General features: G+C 50.0%; 1 protein-coding gene across 3 annotated transcripts in view; it reads right to left on the bottom strand.

Annotated features, from left to right (window-relative positions):
• Positions 1-19074, bottom strand: part of CAMSAP1 (calmodulin regulated spectrin-associated protein 1) — a 74460-nt gene continuing 55386 nt past the window's right edge. For all 3 annotated transcript variants that reach the window (XM_012654822.1, XM_012654824.1, XM_012654823.1), the window contains 10 exons: positions 17192-17366; positions 14264-14355; positions 13681-13765; positions 10589-12992; positions 9217-9353; positions 8473-8681; positions 7954-8056; positions 6317-6432; positions 5337-5455; positions 1-1892 (listed from right to left, as the gene is read on the bottom strand). In XM_012654822.1, coding sequence (XP_012510276.1) covers positions 1590-1892; positions 5337-5455; positions 6317-6432; positions 7954-8056; positions 8473-8681; positions 9217-9353; positions 10589-12992; positions 13681-13765; positions 14264-14355; positions 17192-17366 — 3743 coding nt within the window. In that variant the 3' untranslated portion in view covers positions 1-1589. The remainder of the gene's footprint in view (positions 1893-5336; positions 5456-6316; positions 6433-7953; positions 8057-8472; positions 8682-9216; positions 9354-10588; positions 12993-13680; positions 13766-14263; positions 14356-17191; positions 17367-19074) is intronic.

The following is a 19074-nucleotide window of genomic DNA, read 5'->3' as shown; positions in this document are numbered from 1 at the left end:
TAGCATGTCAAACATACATGAGAAATAAAGCACACGTGTGGAAACATGGTAACAGAAAACTCACGCAGGACTGCTCAACGCTCAGCGCTTGAGAAACGGACAGCCGCCGGTGACTACTCACAGGCAGGGAGCCGCTGTGTCCAGCACGGCCCGTACGAGGTCGCACGGCTGCGTCCCTTCTCCAAGGACTGAGGAGACGGAAGTAAGACCTACAGTCCCGTGTGGTGTTTTGTACACAATTCACGCGCCTTTTTTGTCTATCTAAAATTAGGTAACAGGACACTTGTCTCTAACCTTCTCTTTCTATTGACCTTTAATTTTTCCGCAGTTCAAGATAGGTTCAAGTAACGCTCCCAAGAGAATATGTGCAAAACTAATGTCAGTGGCTCCAGAATCTTCCAGCAGCTGGTCAGTCACAGAGGTGTCTCAGCAGCTGTGGCCAGCACGCGTGCGCTCCCTGGGAATGTCTGCTCTGGAGAAGTGTCAACCCCTGTTGGGACCAACGTGGAAAGAACCCAAAGCCATTCCACTTACTTGGAGTTCTGAAATAACTGCAAATAACCACTTAATTGCTTGTAAAAAGGCAACAAAACAAAATTATCAATCTAAACTGAGAGCCACACACTCCTCTCAGAGCATGCCGCTCTTCCAGAAGCAAGGATCGAGACGTGACAAGTAGTGACATAACAAAACCACTAAAAGAACTGTCGGCGTAAGTGCATCGCCTTTTAGGAGAAACATGCTCAGAGTGAAAAATATTCTACTTTACCAAATCTGTCTTTATTAAAGTGAACAAATCATTAGAGCACTATCCAAAACTGAATTAGCAATGGCTGTGGTTGGCTCAGCCTGCCACTTTAAATGAGGCAAACGCCACTAATAGTACCATTCACCGTCCTCATGATTGAGTGTCAGAAAGAATCACCGCCATACAGGTAAGCATTATTCTAGCAGAAGACAGACTTCAGTGCTTTCAGTGAACTGGTATTTTCAGTAAACTTTTTCTGAGCAGCAGGGAACAAGAATTTTTTCAGAAATCTTAGACTTGGATATAAATGTTGGCAGTAGACACAATCAATAAATATCATACAACTTCTCAAATGAAAAAGATTTCCCACTAAGAATTCCTTCTCTAAAGACATTCAAACACCCGACCAAGAGCGAGTCTGTCCTATACTCGCAGGAGGCTACAGCTGGCCGACTCGAGGGTGTCGGGTGATGTGCAAAGGGGCAAGGTGAGAGGCAGGAAAGCAAAGTGGATTTCGTTCAACTCGTACTGACGCGGAACTTCAAGTAAGGGAGGCCGGCGGGCCAGGGGTCTCGCCCCTGGGGGCCTCTCCTCGGGAGCCTCAGTGGTGAGCAGCAACCACAGCAGCAGGAACCGCTGGAAACACGGCGTTTATTCCACCATTCTCACGCTGCCCGGCAGCCCTGCGTGAGCTGGGAGCTAAGAGAGGGGTTTTCTTTGTTGTCTAGAAGCCTCTTTGCAAAAGGTCTATTGTGACTTTGCACACTTCGTACCCAAATGGATGAAAATAATAAATAAGAATCCCGTGGGCACACCCTTCAGACACTTGGCCGTGTCCGTGTCATTTACGAGTCTGGGTCTTCTTTGGCACTGCGGGCCGCTTGGGCTGCCACAAGTGGTTGTGGATCGTGAGTGCGTCCACACTGACGGACATGGTTTTGGCAGGGATCAAGTTAAACTGTTTTCGGTCTGAGCTGTATTTATACAGCTTGTCAATCATCTTCTTGGTGATGTTCTTTGGCCCTGTGCCAGTGAGTTTGTAGATTTCTTCAGTGTCAGGGTAGTAGCAGTAAAGCGCCCTGAACTGGCAGCCAGCATCGCGGAACAGTATGATGTAGTGATTGGCGTCACACTTCTCCAGCTCCTGTGTGGAAGGAGTAAAGGACAGAGACACTTCAGAGTCACTCCAGTCCTCACAGGTCCCCACGCTCGCCAGGCACCACACCGGGAGAGGTGAACAGCCAGGCAACCCCACCCGTAAGGGCGGCTTTCTGGTATGTTAACCACAGTCTCCCCAGTGTAAACAATTAGGTGCATCCGCTTCATGAGACACCATAAGCCACTGAGATTTTCCTCTAGATAAGGGAACATGTTTTTAAGATTAAGGGAGAAGTGACATGAAAAGATGCTCCTCACTGTCAACCACCAGAGAAAGGCCCCTCAAAACCACTTTGAGAGCTGCCTCACCGCTGGGATGGCGGTGACATCAGACAGACAGTGACAAGTGGCGGCAAGCAGGGGAACTATTCACTGCTGGTGCATGTATGGTGCAGCCACTGTGGAAACAGCTTGGTAATTCTCCACATTACTTAAAAACATAGTTACCACATGATCCAGCAATTCCTCTCTCATGTATGTATTTAAAAGAAATGAAAACATGTATCTGCACAGAAATTTTTATGTAACTTTATAGCAGCACTATCTCTAATAGTCAAAAGGTAGAAGTAAAAACATCACATGTATATCGCAATAAAAAAATTTTTTACAAACTAGAAACAACCCACGTGTCCATCAGCAGATGACTGAATAAACACAATGTGGTCGATCCATACAGTGGAATATTATCTAGCCATAAAGAGAAATGATGTTCTGACACACATCACAACACTAACTGTAACTTAAAGACAGTATCGATATATAATGCCACATGAAGGAAGCCAGAACCACACATCACGTATCTTGTGACTCCATTTATAGGAAATGTTGGAAGAGATAAGAGTAGCTCAGCAGCTACCAGGAGGGACGGGGAGTGAACGCTGACGGGCATGGGTTTTTTTTGGGGGGGTAAGGAAAATGTTCTGGAATCATACAGTGGTGGTGGTTGTACTCTTCTATGAATATACTAAAAAGCACCAAACTGTATACTTTAAAGGGGTGACTTTTATGGTATGTGAACTGTATCTCAGTAAAGCTGTTACCAAAAAAACAGAAAAATCTGAAACAAATACGGCAAACTGCCAATACTTGTCACGATGTTTGTTGTAGCATGTTCTAAAGTTTGAAACATGCTTTTAAATGTCATAATCATTTTTAAAAATGGGTCCTCTTCACGCTGGGAAATCTGAGCACAGTGAACAGGTTTCACTTTCTACCCTGGCAGTTCCCAAAGTATGGCCCAGGGATTCCCGAAACATTCTCAGGCATCTGCGAGGCCAAGGCCCCCTGCCCCGTGAAGCTCAGACGTCACAATCATCAACCGCTCACTCTCCTCTCCTAAGCGTCCACTTTCCAGAGGCCACATGACATGTGAAGTCGTAACAGATGGAACATAGAAGCAGCTAAGATTCTAGCTTTCTTCTATAAAGCCGGGAATTAAAAAGATTTATAAAAATGTAAAATTAGGCCACTCTTCTATTTATTCTTGCTTTAGAAACTAGTTATTTTTTACAAATGTATAGCTTTCGTCAGCATATAAGGGGGTGCATTATTTTAAATATTGTAAATATTTTTTAAAAGATTAAGTGGAAAGATCACTGCATAATTTTCATTCCCTCATTCAGAAGCCACTGTACCCCAAGGTCAGCAACCTAAGACCCACACAACCATGCCTGGATCCTGGCGCAGGGCTGCTGGCTCTGCTTCTCCGTCCCTAGAAGTCCACTCCTGCCAGTGGGAGGAGCCAGCAGGGACCCGCCCCTAAGTGTCAGGTTCCTGTCTCCAAGCTCCTCCTTGGCGTGTGCACCTGGAAGCCTGAGAGGTGCCTGAAGGCCACACACTCACAGAACCTGGCCTTCCACGCCTCCCCACTCCATCTCACCTCCACCTCATTCCCTTTAAAATCAAGAGGCCCTTCAAGGCTCCACCCTCGACCATGCCCCGCAGCTGGCCACGCCCACCATCCAAGCCCACCCAGGCCTGTCCCTCACTCGCCCCCACTGCCCCCTCGCTGTCCTGTAGTCAGTTCTGACCCTGTTTGGAGGGCAGGTTGGTCACTGGCCCTCCTCTGCCCACACCTTGCATCCGCCTGTTCCACTCAGAGTAAAGCCGAAGTCCTCCCTGGGCCCACAGAGGCCCTGAGTGATCTGTCCCATGACCTCTGACCCCACTCCCCCCACTGGCCTCCGGGTGTTCCTCCAGCACACGGGCTTGCTCCCGCTTGCCTGTAACATCCTTCCCCCACACCTGCACGCTCCTTCCTTCCCTCCCTGCAAGTCCCTGCTCAAATGCCACCTTGTCATTGAGACCTAACGATGGCTGACCTGCTGAGCTCTGCAGCAGGCCCCACGTTTCCAGCCTATGGCCCACGGGCCACACGTGGCCAGCCCTGCATCGTAGCGTTTTCAGGGAATCAGCCCCACGTCCCCCGGCCTGTGTACCGTCTGTGGCTGTTTTCACGCTACAGTGACAGGGCACGTGGCCCACATAGCTGTGGACACTTACTGCTTGGCCCTGCACAGAAGTCACCTGCGATTCTTCCACCAGGTGACGACTCACCTCACCAACGTATCCCAAACACCCAAATCAGCATGCGAACTGGGAGGCACACCAAGTCCTCCTTACTCCTTCACCTGCAGACCAGAAGTTTCCAACCGCCAGGGCACATCAGGCCCTAACCGTGGCCCACCTACTTCCAGCCTCCAGCTGCACCTTTCCGGCCCCCAGTGGCAGAAGCTGGACCTTGCTCCAGCAGCAGACGGGGGCAGAGTCAGCCCGCCTACGGCCTACAGCCCCGCCCCACCTGCGGCTCAGGCAGGGAAGAGTCAACAAAACAAACAAGCAGCATTTCACCCGAGACAGGCTGCCCTTTCTCCGTGATCCAGACTCAACCCTGGAGCCCCTCCTGCCACCGTCACCGTGCACTCTCTCTGCCCCCTGAGCACACTGCTGTGCCAGCCTCCTGCATCTCCAATCACTTGGCTCGAGGTACCAAACTAGTTCTACTATTTTTCTCCACTTAGAAAACATTTTAACCCAAATTTCCCCCTCCCCACCCCCTCATTCCCCCATTTAGTGTCCACCACCTGGGTGACAGAGATGAGTTTTCTCACCCGGCTTGGAAGGCCCTGGCCCTGCCCCTGGCTCTGCCCCAAGTGAAATGCGCGCTGGAGCGTCTGCTGGGCTAGTCTAGGTCCTGCTTCCCTGTCATAACTCTGCTCCTGCTCGAGGCCGTCCCAGCTCCTAAAACCACAGCTTAGGAGATGGGCACTACTGCCCTCGGAATCACTGAGAAGAGCCGGCACCCTTACAGCAGAGAGATTTAGCAGAAATTATGTACGAGTAATTGAGGATGTTTTCTATTAAAAAGAACCCTTGATTTAGGGACACCTTTTATTCTACATAAAATTTAGTGGTAAAATCTGATACTTGCCTCCAATATTGAATTCTTGTGCGGTTCATTCACTTTTCCAGCTAGACAGCAATGGGATATCGCATTGTGAATAATAGGCTTGTTTGATTTGCTACTGGGTTCCTTAAAGAGCTTGGGACCTAAGAAACCAGGCCAAGATTTGCAAAATTAGCATTTTAAGGCACGAACACACACAAAAAAGACAACCAACAATTTCTTAGCAGCGAGCAATGGATAGGCTGAATTATGTATATTTATGATTTTTTGAAAATGGGAAGAGCCACTTCAAATCTATTTGAAAGAATTCTGAGTTAAAAATTTTACAAAAACTAGGCCAGGTGCGGTGGCGTGTGCCTGTAGTTCCAGCACTCTGGGAGGCTGAGGCGGGAGGATCACTTGAGTCCAGGAGTTGGAGGCTACAGTGAGCTGTGATGACACCACTGCACTCTACCTGGGTGACAGAGTGAGATTGTGTCTCCAGAAAGGAAGGAAGAAAAGGAAGGAACGGGAAAGGGAGGGAGGGAGAAGAAAAAAGAAAGGAAAGAAAAAGGGAGGAGAGGAGAGGAGGAAGGAAAAGAAAAGAAAAAAGAAAGAAAATATTTTTTTACAAAGACTAAAGTACTAAATTATTCCCTTTCTAATTTTAGATTCTTTACTATAGAAAGACAAAACCGGGAACTAATTTTAAAAGTCTCAGGTTCAAAGTGCCCAGGACACATGCAGCGCGTTGGCCCCGTGGGTGGTGGGTGACAGCCCTGGGCCTCCCACCGCCCTGGCTCACGGCAGACAAGAGGGGGCCAGGCGGGCCTGAGAGCTTCTACGCAGACAATGCACCTGTTCCAAACACCAAACAGCTAAACATAGCTCTTTGTCACTAAACAAAACATTTTATTAGAAATATATCTTTTAGACTAAAATAAAGAACAATCATTTTAAAGAGCACTCCACGAAGGCGTGTGGACATGTGCACAGCAACCTCCGAGGAGGGCATGGGTCGTCACCTGTGTACTCTGCCACCGAGGCCAGGGAGGAGGCTGCGGAGGCGGTCTCCCAGTCTCGGTCCGTGCTCCTACTGGGATTGCGGCTCAGTATGGGCAAGGCCTCCATCGACTCGACTCTGCAGACAGAAAGGACAAAGGATGGGAAGGTGTAGCCATAGGCCACCCTCCCTCTTACCCGCAGCCAGCAGGGGCTGCAGCTGCTTCCGTCACCTGGCAGCAGACCAGCCGGCAACCAGAGTGGGAAGCTCACCCGCATGGAGAGGAGCCTTCGGTGGGGGGCTCGTGTCGGCACCAACCCCAGGTGGCATCGACACTCTGGGCAACGTACAAGAAAAACGCTGAGACGCTACAGAGTGACCAGGGGAGTCGGCCCTTCACCAAGGAAGTTTATCTTCGTGCAGCCTTTCCCCGAGGCACTGCCCTGTCGGCGCAGGGTCCAGGCACGGCACCGAGCCCCAGCACGGAGTTTGGGCTGCTGTGCTGCTGCCAAGCAAGGGATGGGACCCAGGGAAGGAAGGGCCGTGGCGGGTAGAGTCTGAAGACCCAGGCCTCAGTGACTCCAACACCTGGAGGCCTGAGCTGAACCCTGTGGGGAAGTCTCCACTGAGCACAGCGGATGCCAGCGCCAGGAGGAGGGACATGACTGCCCAGATGCGTCAGCCGCTGGACTGGGGTCTGAATCCAGCCAGAGTAACTGAGCACCAGAGCCAAACTCCAGACTGAACCCAGAGTCCCTCAAAGGGATCCTCCACAAGCCCAGGAAACGACGAGAAGCCACGAGACGTGGGGAGAGGCAGGAAAATGCAGCCACACAGACATACACGTGCAAAGGACGCCGCCAGCACTCGTGAGCAAGTGGGGGCCCAGCAGAGGCCACTGGAGCCGCCCAGCGAGGTCCACGAGGGCCCCAGGCACATCCTCAAAAATGACTCCTTGACCACATGACCAGCGTGGGACCCCAACACGCTGCCCTGAGAAAAACGCACTCTCCCCCTGGGCTGTACCCACCGGGACCGTCACCCTCATCCAGTCCAATCACGTGGAGGCCGTCTACACAGCAACTGGCCCGTGCGCACCACACACACAAGGCCAAGAGGGACAGAGACAGACCACGGACTGCCTGGGATCAGAGGAGACGGCAGAGACGTGGCGTGCCGGCGCAACGCAGGCCCCAAGCCGATTCTGGACCCGGAGCAACAGTGATCAGAGACACGGTGGGGTACCTGACAACAACTGGATGTGGACTTCAGATCAGATCAAAGTGCTGGTCTGATGCCTGTGATTACGCAAGAGAACGTCCTTGTTCTTGGAAACACGCACTGAAGTGCTTATGCTTAAAGGGCCGGACGTTGCCCGCTTGCTACAACAGAGTGCGGACACATCTGCCCGCCCAGCAAGGGAGCAACAGGAGAGTGACGAAGCAAACGCCACCACTTTAACCAACTGGTGGGCCTGAGCAGAGGGCACTTAGGAGTCCCTTGCGAAATTACTGCAACCATCTCGTAAACGTGCAAGTATACAAAAATTAAAGTTACAAAACAAAAGCATCTCTCATGCGGTTTTTAATCTCAAAGTTCCACTCTCCCCTCCCAAATGTCCCCAGCCCCGTGCCTAGCAGCACTCCCGGGCCTGCTTACCGCTGGGAAAGTGTGCCCCCTGAGTGAACACTCTCCGGTTCTGTGGTCGCTGCGGAGGCCAAGGACAGGCTGGACCCAGAATGAGTCTGGCTCAGGTTATCAGCTGCCAGAGACAGAAACAGATGTCAGCGCAATGAGGAATTTTCATCAGGCACCTAGCAGCTCCCCTAACCTGGAGCATGCAGAGCCTCCCGCTGCCCCACGGTGCTGAGAAAGCAGCAGGGAGCAGACCCTGGCCTCTACAGCATCCTGAGTTCTGCGGCCTCGACCCCCAGCCCCTGCCTGGGGGGAACCGCTCTGCATCTGGATGCGTCTCACCATCTCAGACCATCAGCCCTGGCCTCAACTTTCTCATCTGTAAAATGGGGATAATCCTCTCCACCTCTCATACCTCACAGTTCTTCAGAAAATCAAAATGAGATAACGAATGTGAGAGCTCTACAGGGTGAACAAAGCTTCCCGTGCACAAGGCACAAGGGTCATAAGCCGCACGACTGACAAGGGTCATAAGCCACTTACGCGTCGAGGAGCACTTGGTTCCTGAGTCACTACACGACTCTTCCCGATGGACTGACTTTGGCCGTGGCTTTTTTGCCTTCGATTTCGGTTTGCCAAGTCCCTGTTCTTCTAAAATCTGCTGCTGCTTCCTTCGCAAGTACTCCTGTTTAATGAGCTCTCGCCGCGCCTTCTCCTCCTCTTTCCGTATCCGATCTTCCTCAGCTTTGCGCCTGGGAGGACAGTGTGTGCAAAATGATGCTGAGTTATAGGATTCTCCCGCAGAACAAATCTCCCAGACATGCCACCGCCCACACACTTGGCGTGTCCAGGCACCGATTCTCCCGGACCCTGGGCCTGAGGGTGGGCTGGCTTGCCTAGGGCAGGACATAGTGGCCACAGGGCAGCCCTGGAGCCGACCCACCCTCGCCTCCCTGGAGGGCAGCATGACTGCGGCAACCTTCTCCCAAGCTGCACAGCAGCGGCCTGGCCATAAAACCAGGGATCAGATGCGCACAGCTCACGGGCTGTTGCGAGAGATAAAGATTGTCCTGCGAAGCGCCTGAACCAGAGCTTGGCATGGGAGACCTGCCCAGACGCCTCCGACTGTGGACAGCGCCTGACAGCAGACGTGCGGAGTGCAGTGGTGTGGCCGGGGGACACTCCCTGCTGACCGTGCTGGGCTGGCCTCCAGGCCTGCCGCTGCCCTGCCCAGTCTGCCTTCCACGCAGCCCACGCCCCTCCTGAACACAGAGCAGGGCAGGTTACCGGGCCTCGTCTCGCTTGAGCTCAACTTCCGCTTCCAGCTGCTGCTTCCGCACACGAGCCTCTTCGGCCTTGCGCTGCTGCTTGAGGAGGAAGGCTGCCCGCTTCTTGGCGAGTTCATCTTCTGCTTTCTGTTCATCCTACAAAACAGACATCACGTGCAGCGTGACAGGAAACACCCTTACCAAGTCCGACACAGCCTTATTTCAACCCTGCAGCAGACTTTAATAGACATTTAGAAAAGCTTGATGTGTACAGTCCAAAGATTTTTTACTCTTTTTTTAAACTGATGAATAGGTGCATTTTCACAGACTCTAAAATACGAATGGAAAAGAAACCATGGCAGTTAAAACGCATTTGAAGTCAGCCAACTTTCTAAATGCCTCATACCGAGTTCAGTTTGCCTTAAAAACTACATATGTATTTGCAAAATACGACCTAATACTCAAGTTGGTTACTAACTTCTTTACATTTTAAAAGTACAAATACCAAATAAACCATCTTTTGATGAGATGAACCTGACGGTCTTGTACTACACCATCCATGTTCTAACTGCCTGAAGGAACAGCGCACAGCCACGGGTAACTGGACAACGGGAGGCAGTGGGCTGTCCCGCAAACATCACGTGTGCACTTGACAAACGAGTTGCACACGCTGCTGCGCACCAGGACGCCTCGTGTGGCCGACCGTGCGTGGGCTGCCCCCGCACCACCTGTGGCTGTGCTGGACGCCACAGGCAACCACGACACAGCGGTGAGCGTTTGTGCGTCTAAACGTACAAAAGGTGCAGTAAAAATACGATGTGACGATCTTATGGGACCGGTGTCAGTGACCAGATGTCATTGTGAGGCACCCAGCTGTATGTACTATTAAAACAGAAAATAAGTTCTCACAATTTATGTTTCTCTTCATCTCAAAGAAAAAAACTGCAAGAAACACATGGATACAAAACAAAAAAAGAAAAACATGTTTTTAAAGCTCCTTTGTGTGTCCAGGGTCTCTGTATCAGGGGATGGCAAACTTTAGCCCAGAGGCCAAACCAGCCGGCCACCAGTTTCTGCAGACTCTTCCAGCTATACATTTTTTTTACATTTTTAAACAGTTGAAAAATATCTTGAGATACATGAAAATTACATAGACTTCCAATTTCAGGGTCCGCAGGGAAGTTCTATCAACACGTGGCCACACTCACGGCCTACGCACTGCCCGCGGCGCTGTCAGGCCAACCCCTCAGGACAGCCTCGTGTGGCGGCAAAGCCACATCCCTTCCCAGCCTGGCCCCTGCGCTAACCCAAGCGCTTGTCACCCTCTCACAGCTAAGGGGAAGTGGCAACACCTCGAGACTGCTGGAAGCAAATGCAACCGGTCCGTTTACCTTGAAGAAGAAGCCGACCCCCGGCTTCAGGTCGCCTTCGCCGACGAGATCTGCCGAGATGTCGACACTCACGGCCTCCCCATCCTCGTCCGGGGCTTTCAGTCCCGAGAGGTCGACTTCGATGAGGCTGGCCTTGCTGCGCAGGGGCTCCTCCACGGGGACACTCTCTTCTCCTGAGATGTCCGAGGCTCCGGGCCCTGCCTCCCCACTAGCGTCCGGAACCTCTCTGAGGCCCATCTGCTCCGACGTGGTGTTTGTGTCTCTGCAAGAGGACAGGACCAGCATCCGCTGGTTGCTTTCGTCATGCAGCCTGTAACTGTCAAAAAGACACTTCCCGTGCGCATCACCGCCAGGCTCTGCAGCAGCTTCCGAGCTGGGGTCAGAGGGCGTCCGAGGGCGGTTACTTGGGGGGAAGGGTCTCAAATGCGGGAGCGTCTCTACGCTGGGTGTCGGGGTCTTGCTCCGGGAGGAGCCCTGCTGCCTGTCCTTCGGGACCTTCAGCTCAGCCGGCCTTCCGGAGCGGGAATTCCGACCCTGACCAAGACGAGGGGGCTTGCGGTGGCCTGTTACTGCAGTTGGGGAAAGCGGCTCCACAAAGTGGAACGATGCCTTTGCTTTCTGGTCCTGTGAGTTATTTTTAGAACTTGGAGTTGGTATTGTAGGAGATTTCATAAGAAGCTGCTCTTGCTGCTGAGAAATCTTTAATATAGCTTGCTGCAGAGTACTAATGGTTTCATTGAGTTTCTCGATGGAAAGGTCACACTCGTTCATATCCACGACCTCACCAACGTTGTCTTCCAGGAGAGCAGCAGAAATGACTTTGTTTTTCTCGATGTCGTGCAGCACGGCAGGGTCTTTCGGTTTATGCTGCTGAACGAAGGCCAGGCTTTCTCTGTCCCCATCTGGGGCCTCACTGAGATCTTCTCTCTGTTGCTCCTTCACGAGAAACTCTTCAGTTTTAGAAACACCATCATCAAAGTCCTCCCCATTGTGCTGGGAATATTCTGGCTGAAGTGGCTGGGAGAGGATGTCGGTCTTCCCCTTCCGCACCACGTGCAGGAACGCTGCCTTGCCCAGCTTCAGGCGCTGCCGCGCGGACAGAGCCTCCATCTTCTTCTTCTGGGCCTCGATGGCCCTGCGTTTCTCCTCCAGCTGCATGTGGAGCTGCACTAGCTCGGACGCCAGGAGGCTGGCGGGGTCTTTGCTGTGCCTGCCCGGGCTCTGCTCCCTCTTCTGTCTCCATGTCGTCAGAGGGGCCGGGCAGCTTTCTGACGCGTCTGGAGTGGTCTTCTGGGAGCTGCTGGTGCTGGACTTGGTCTCGCAGCTGTTCAGTCTCTGGAGCTTCCTCTCCGCGAAGCTGGTCATCTTAACGCTTCCGCTCGCCATGGAGACGCTGCTGATCTGAGAGGTTGTGCTCAGACACGGGCTCGAGCGGCCACTGGCATCATCCTTGTCTTCGTGCTCCTTCACCTTCATATCTTCCTGCAGCTTGGCTGACTCTTCCTCACCAACGTACTTGGTGATGATCACAGGATGGTCTTCGCCAATAAAATCGTGCTCAGCTTCTTCTATATCTACAACGTCAGAGTCAGAATCCTGCCTCAGAATAGCCCATGGCTCTGAATCGTGCGAGCTGGGGCTTTTTGCACAGCTAATGTATAATCTTCCCTCTGCGTCTTCCTCAGCCCTGCCGACGTGCAGGAAGAAGCCGTCGGCAGCCTGTCCCTGAGGTAACAGATCGAATCCACCCATCGACAGAGGCCCGCCATGTGCTTCTCCTGCAGCTTCTGCTAACTGTGGTCCTGTCTCTGCAGGGTCAATGGTTGTGGGAAATTCTGAACAGGGGATTGGGGTAAAAGTCCTATTCAAGTCACGACTGCTGGTCACCTTCTTTCGTACCAGAGGCTGGTGGCCCTCGTTGGCCCTCCTAGACGTGAGGTTCCTTGGTCTCCCTTCCCCACGTTCATCCTCCTTAGTGATAATCTGCTTCTCTTTTGCTGGCTTAAGCACCGCGGGCATCAAGGGCTCTAAGAAAAAACTGTCAGGCTTACTCTCTGCGGGGTCCGCCTGCCCCTGGGGAGACCTGGCACTCAATGTCAGGCCTGAGGCCCGAGGTGAGGCCCTGAGGACCTCCAGGTCACCACGGTGGGGAGCCGCGTCTGTTCTAATGATGGCCACAAGTTCTTCCTCCTCATCCTCAATATTGACGTTGTTTAGGAGGCTCTTCCCATTGGCCTTGACAGCTGTGGGGTGCGGCTGGTTCTGTGGGGTCAGATTAACTATATTGGATGCCAAACTGTCTTTGCTGATGGAGCGGGCCAAGCTGACGCTGTCGCCAGAGCCATGATCCACATCGCAACTCGCAGCATGATGGAGAGCAAAGGGTGTTGGCTGGGACACAGGCCTAGAACATGGGAAAGAAATCCACTGGATGCCACCACATACACCAGAGCCTGACTCCGCACAGACCGCGTGAGGAGGACACTGGCTACACAAAGAGAACGCAAATCTCACACGCAGACTGAAAACTACCTCCCAGGAAGAAAGAAAATCAGAGATAATTTTAGTTGAGTGATTCTAAAACACTGTAGTCCCAGAACCCCTTGACACCCTTAAAAATTACTGAGGACCCCAAAGAGCTTTTGTCTGTTATGTTCATCAGTATTAACCTCTATTTGTCACACTAGAAATTAAAGCTCGGGCATTTTTACACACTGATTAAAAATTATAGCAGTAAGCCCATTACATGAAAAATGACTATATTTTCTAAAACAAAAAAGTCTATGGCGTAAAGAGTGGCACTATTTTACACTTTTACGACTCTCTGATATCTGGCTGGATCCTCCTATCTGATTCTATTTGCTATGATACCACGTCACGTAGCTTCTGAAAAATTCCAGGGTACGCTCATGAGAGCACAAGAATGGAAAAAGGCACGTAACATCCTAGCGTTGTTATGAAAGTAAGTTTGACCTGTGTACGCCCTAAAAAGGCCTCAGCAGTCCTGAGGGATCCCTGGACTTCATCTTGAGAACTGCTGTTTAGTCCAATGAACATCCAAACAGAAAAGTCTTTGAAACATGGAGAGTCACCTGTTTTTTTTTTCTGGCCACGCTACTGCTGCACCTCGAGGCTGCCCATCAACTCGGGTTAGAGAATTAGATCGATGTCGCTGATCTGCAGTTGGAGGAAATAGTAAGTATATTCAGTATTAAATAACCAATTTTATGCTATCTGAAATTGTTTCAGTATAATAACGATTTCTCTAGGAAATGAATTATGATTCAATATACCAAAAGTACTCCAAGGAAAGCAGATAACCAAAGCAACACACCTTTCAATAGTTTCAGTAATTAATGTGTGATTCACCAGTGATCAGTCCAAAACATGATAATCAACTAACCAGAACTATAAATGAACTTCAATATATACAAGTTCTTGGCTTATCTGAACAGCAATTTTGTGTATATTACATATAATTTGTTGGTTTTTAATGATATGTTCACTATAAGCTTATAAATTCTAAGGAACATCAATACAAATTAAAATTTATTCCTCTATAGTCTTTTTAAATAAATTATCACATCAAAATAAGATTGATTTTGAGTTTTATTTTACTGACCAATAAGAAGAAATTGAGGAAAAGGGATGATAAAGAGGAAACAGCCTTCTTACCAGGGGTGTCCTCGCCCTGCACCGTCTTTTGCTGTCTCTGTCTCAGCGGCAGCAAGGGGTGGGGCGGGCTGAAGGCGGCAGTGCCTTTCCCACTACATGGAAAAGAATTCAAGGGAAAATTGCTGACTTATCAAGCTGCAAGTCCAAAAGCAAATGCAAAAGAAACTACAGAGACCATCACGAATTCGCACCACGCTGTGAGAAACTCAGATTCTTTGGGGAAAATTACTATAAAAACAAACCAAGGAGTACCAAGAACTTCAAACTTGGGATGACTATCCAAAAACTGCAGACAGAGGACATACTGACTCCTGGCTGTAATCTGTAATACAACCAGTTTCAAATTTTAACAGCAAAATTCAAGTATGCAATTAAGGTTAGCTTTTGAGATAAGCCAAAATATAAATAGAAAAAATGATCATTCAAAAAATATGATTTTCTTGGCCGGGCGCGGTGGTTCACGCCTGTAATCCTAGCACTCTGGGAGGCCGAGGCGGGCAGATTGTTTGAGTTCAGGAGTTCGAAACCAGCCTGAGCAAGAGCGAGACTCCGTCTCTACTAAAAATAGAAAGAAATTAACTGGACAACTAAAAATATATAGAAAAAATTAGCTGGGCATGGTGGCGCATGCCTGTAGTCCCAGCTACTCGGGAGGCTGAGGCAGAAGGATTGCTTGAGCCCAGGAGTGTGAAGTTGCTGTGAGCTAGGATGACGCCATGGCACTCACTCTAGCCCAGGCAACAAAGTGAGACTCTATCTCAGAAAAAAAAAAACAAAAAAACAAAAACAAAAAATACGATTTTCAAAAATGCATGTTACTGGTTCAATTTAAAAAAGAGAACTTCTGAGATAAAACAGACCATGGTGATGACCCCACTTGTTGACTGCTGCTTTGAAAATCCTGAAGAGTAACGTGAATGTGAGCCCTTCACAGAGAAACAGGAATGTCCCACAGCACTGGTCGGAGTGTGAAAACGTGCATTTTTAGAGGACAATATGGCAACATTGATGAAAAACTCTAAAGCATTCACACCTTTTCTACCTCTTGGATTACAGGTTAAGAATGGTCAGAGGTACACACTGAGCTGCGGCTGTGAAGATATTCATTCCTGGAGAAGAACGGTGTGTGTGGAAAAGGTGCTACCAGTGCACAGCCCGGTGTAGTTTCAGCAAAGTGACGCCTGTGGACCAGCACCCAGCGGCCCCTGCCACCTGCTGGTACCAGCTCTCCAGAAGCACACACTCACCACAGGGAGGCTACTGTGGTGGTTTCACTTTGGGGCGAATCTAGCAAAGGGATAATTCACAAAGGTGGGATGGCTGCCACCCTGGGCTGCTGCTACCTCACCTAGGCCTGGCGGGGGGCGGGGAGGGGGGCTGCAAGGAAAGAGGGCCAAGGGCACAGAAAGCCCAGAAGAAGCAGGTGGTCACCACTTGGGGCTGCGCGTGCAGACAAGCAGTATGAACCCTGCAACCCAGACACTGGTGCAAACAGCTGATCCCATGATGACACCCCACCTGTGGAGGACTGCACAGTTGCTCAGACTGCAGGAGGTACTCATTGAATGGGAGAATTCCCACCACATACTGTCAGGCAGAAACAGCAGGTCACAGAACAGTATGGGTGTATTACTCATTTTGCTTAAAAATCAGCTTCCTGTGCACACACATGCAGTGCACATGCCAGACTCCACAGTGGAAAGCGAAGGCTGGAGAGAGGATGCTGAGCGCCACACCGGCCCTGCAGGTGAGCACACAGCTCTGGCCTGTAAAGACAAAGCCCTCCACCACTGCTCTGTGTCTGGGGACACCCCATCTCAAAGCCCCCACGTACAGAACATGTCTAAACCCCTACCTCAGCAACACCCTCCACGTGGGCCTGCGCCCCCTCTCAAAATCCCAGCCCCTCAGGAAACAGCACTGCCGGTGCTACTGCTCCAGACCCAGATCTAGGGCTTCTCAATCACCCCGTCCTCCTCGCTCTGAGCCCCACGGCTGATCCTTCAGCACACTGCCGGTCTGACCTCCTAGCAAACCACCTGAACAAGTGAGCTCATTTTAAACCACGCTATCTCAGTGAAGTAGTCATATAAAGTCACTTACGAATACCGTTTTAATCTTAAATCCCAACTCAATCGCCACATTTTAAAAATGTTTTTCCATTTTAAAAATATCTTCTGCCCATGCAGGTTGGGTATGTTAACTGGCTCCAGGCTGCAACAAGCCTCCGGCCCTCTTGCTGCACAAACATGAAACGAAGCTCACACCTACTCCAAGTGAAGGTTCCTTTATCCTCCCCCTAAATTGTGAGAGCAGTCAATCCACCCCAGATACGGTTATCCAAATTAGGTCTTGACGATGAAGACTCGTTTTCAAAAACACTTTTTAAGCAACTCTATTTTTACACCAGTCTTTGAACAACTATATTAATACATGCTTTTTTACCAGAACCAAAATGTTCCCTGAAGTTAATGAAGTAAACTGATGTCCTTCATTGGCCATCACTGTGAGCAAAGGATTCACATTACCTGAAACGCAAGAGCATTTCACTCTTTATACGCTACTAGACTATAAAAAGCAAATTTAAACTATCAATTCAACTTTTCTAATCTTTAGATGACTTTTTAAAAAGTGCGCTACACGGTGGGAAAGAGAATAGAGAAACACCTTTTCTATAAACGATGTTAGGATTGGATGCATGGCCTTTAAAGAATTTGGAGCTAGCGGACGTAAGAGGCCAGGATCATTCCTGGCCTTTGGGGAGGGGACCGAGTGGCCAGGGCAGGAAGACAACCTTTCACAAGCTACTCTTTTGTACTTTTTGTATTACCCACTAAAAAAAAAAGGTAACATCAATTAAGATTTTTAGACTAACACAAAAAGGGACATGGCGGTGAACCAATTCTTAAAGCGGAAAGACAGACTTACAGGTACTCCGGCTCTTCCGGGTGCAGGGAGTATCTGTGACAGCCTTCCACCTGCTGCGCAGGGGGCTGCAGGTCGGCTGGGCTCCCCGCAGCAGGGCTGCCTAGGAAACTGCGTTTGGTCGCATTGGAGATAGGTACAGGAGGCCGGCTGCTTTTTTGATGTAACACTGTTTTAGCTACAGAAATAGCAATTTTACAAAAATGTTATTTACAGTTACTTACAACACTTGCAAGAAGCACAGAAAAAGCCCTGCAGCTTTCATAACCATTGAAGTAATTCAACTTTTATTTGAAACAAAACTTCTCCAAAAAAAACTGGTTTCAAGTTTAACAAATGTATTCTGTAATAACAAGTACTATAAATATTGTGCCGCAATAAATACCAAAACTAAAAGACACAACACAGTAGAATGACAGGAAACGTGAACCAGCTGATGGGCTCTGTCTTGGTCACCAGCACCCAGCGCCTACCTTGAAGCTCCCCACCAGTGGGCCGCTCCAAACCCACACGCCACCCACCACCAAGCCTGGTGCTGGATGAGCTGCCGCACCGCCCAGCCCCCTCAAAGAAGGCCCACTGCCTCAGCAGAGTCAGAAAGGTCCTCGTCGGGGACTAGCATGGAGGTGGCTGCTCTGTCAGGTCACTACAGCCCCTGAACCTGTGGGGTCAGGGAGGTGCTTGGCGGCTTGCGCTCCACTTCCCCAGGGCCCACACCTGCTGGTCCACTTCCCTCAGGATCAGACCGGAGCACTGACTCTGTCTTCAAAGCTGCTTCCCAGGCAACTGACCTGCGGCAGGTGGTGCCAGGAACAGCTCAAGAAAGCAAGAGATGGGGCCTTGGGGCCAGGTGCCCCCTGCCCAACCAGTAACAAGGACCCACTGGTCCCCACTGGTAGGGAATATCCTACCTGATGTGTTGTAAACACAGAGGAGACAAATGTAAGAAGAATGGGGTGGACAGCTACACTGAGCTTTGCTAAAGCTCTAGGAAAGAGGTAAGGAAAGGCTGAGAGACAGCAACAGGTGACCACATGCCAGGAACAAAAGCCAAGGGCACCAAGCTGTGCTCTCTTGCAGCAGGGGGAGGGGGTAGACCAAGAATGAATGGCTCCCAGGGAGGCTGCCATCCCAAGGTCAGGCCTTGGATGGGAAGAATGAGACTGTGACACATGGGATATGGACTTCTAGGCCTTGAAAACCTCCAATTCCTGGATTCCCTGGAACTCTGAACCTACAGTAGAGGGAGCCCCTCCCTATTAAAAGCCAACACCCCTGTTGGCCCCATGCTTGGGGATGACACTGAGGCTTCTCTCTAGATGACAGGTGCCTCCACCCCCACATGATGCAGTATAATCAAGTTGTCAAAAGTCAAAGACAAAGAATTTTGAAACCAGCAAGAGCGAAGCGACTCATCACATACATGGGAACCCCCATTAGACTACCAGTACATTTCTCAGCAGAAACCGGCAGGCCAGAAGGGAATGGAATAATATACTCAAGGTGCTGAGAGGGGGGAAAAAACCAGTCAAGAACACTACACCCAGCAAAGCTATACTTCAGAAATGAAGGGAAAATCAAGCTTAGCCAGACAAAAGCTGAGGGAGTTCACCAACCACTAGACCTGCCTTACAGGAAATGCTAAAGGGAGTTCTTCAAGTTGAAACGAGAAACACTAAACAGCAAACAAAGTATGAAACTCACTGATAAAGGTAAATACATAAAACAAAACCCAAATACTGTATTACTATAACAGCAGTGGATAAATTGCTGTTAATTATAAAAGTTAAAAGACAAAAATATTTAAAATAACCCTAAATTATGTTAATGATTACATAATATGAATAGTTATGGTGACATCAATAATACACAATGTGGAAGGGAAA

The sequence above is a fragment of the Propithecus coquereli genome, unplaced genomic scaffold (genome assembly GCF_000956105.1).
Source record: "Propithecus coquereli isolate 6110/MARCELLA unplaced genomic scaffold, Pcoq_1.0 Scaffold449, whole genome shotgun sequence".
Classification (NCBI taxonomy): Eukaryota; Metazoa; Chordata; class Mammalia; order Primates; family Indriidae; genus Propithecus; species Propithecus coquereli.
The sequence above is the reverse complement of the archived record's forward strand: the minus strand, read 5'-3'. Positions and strand labels throughout refer to the sequence as shown.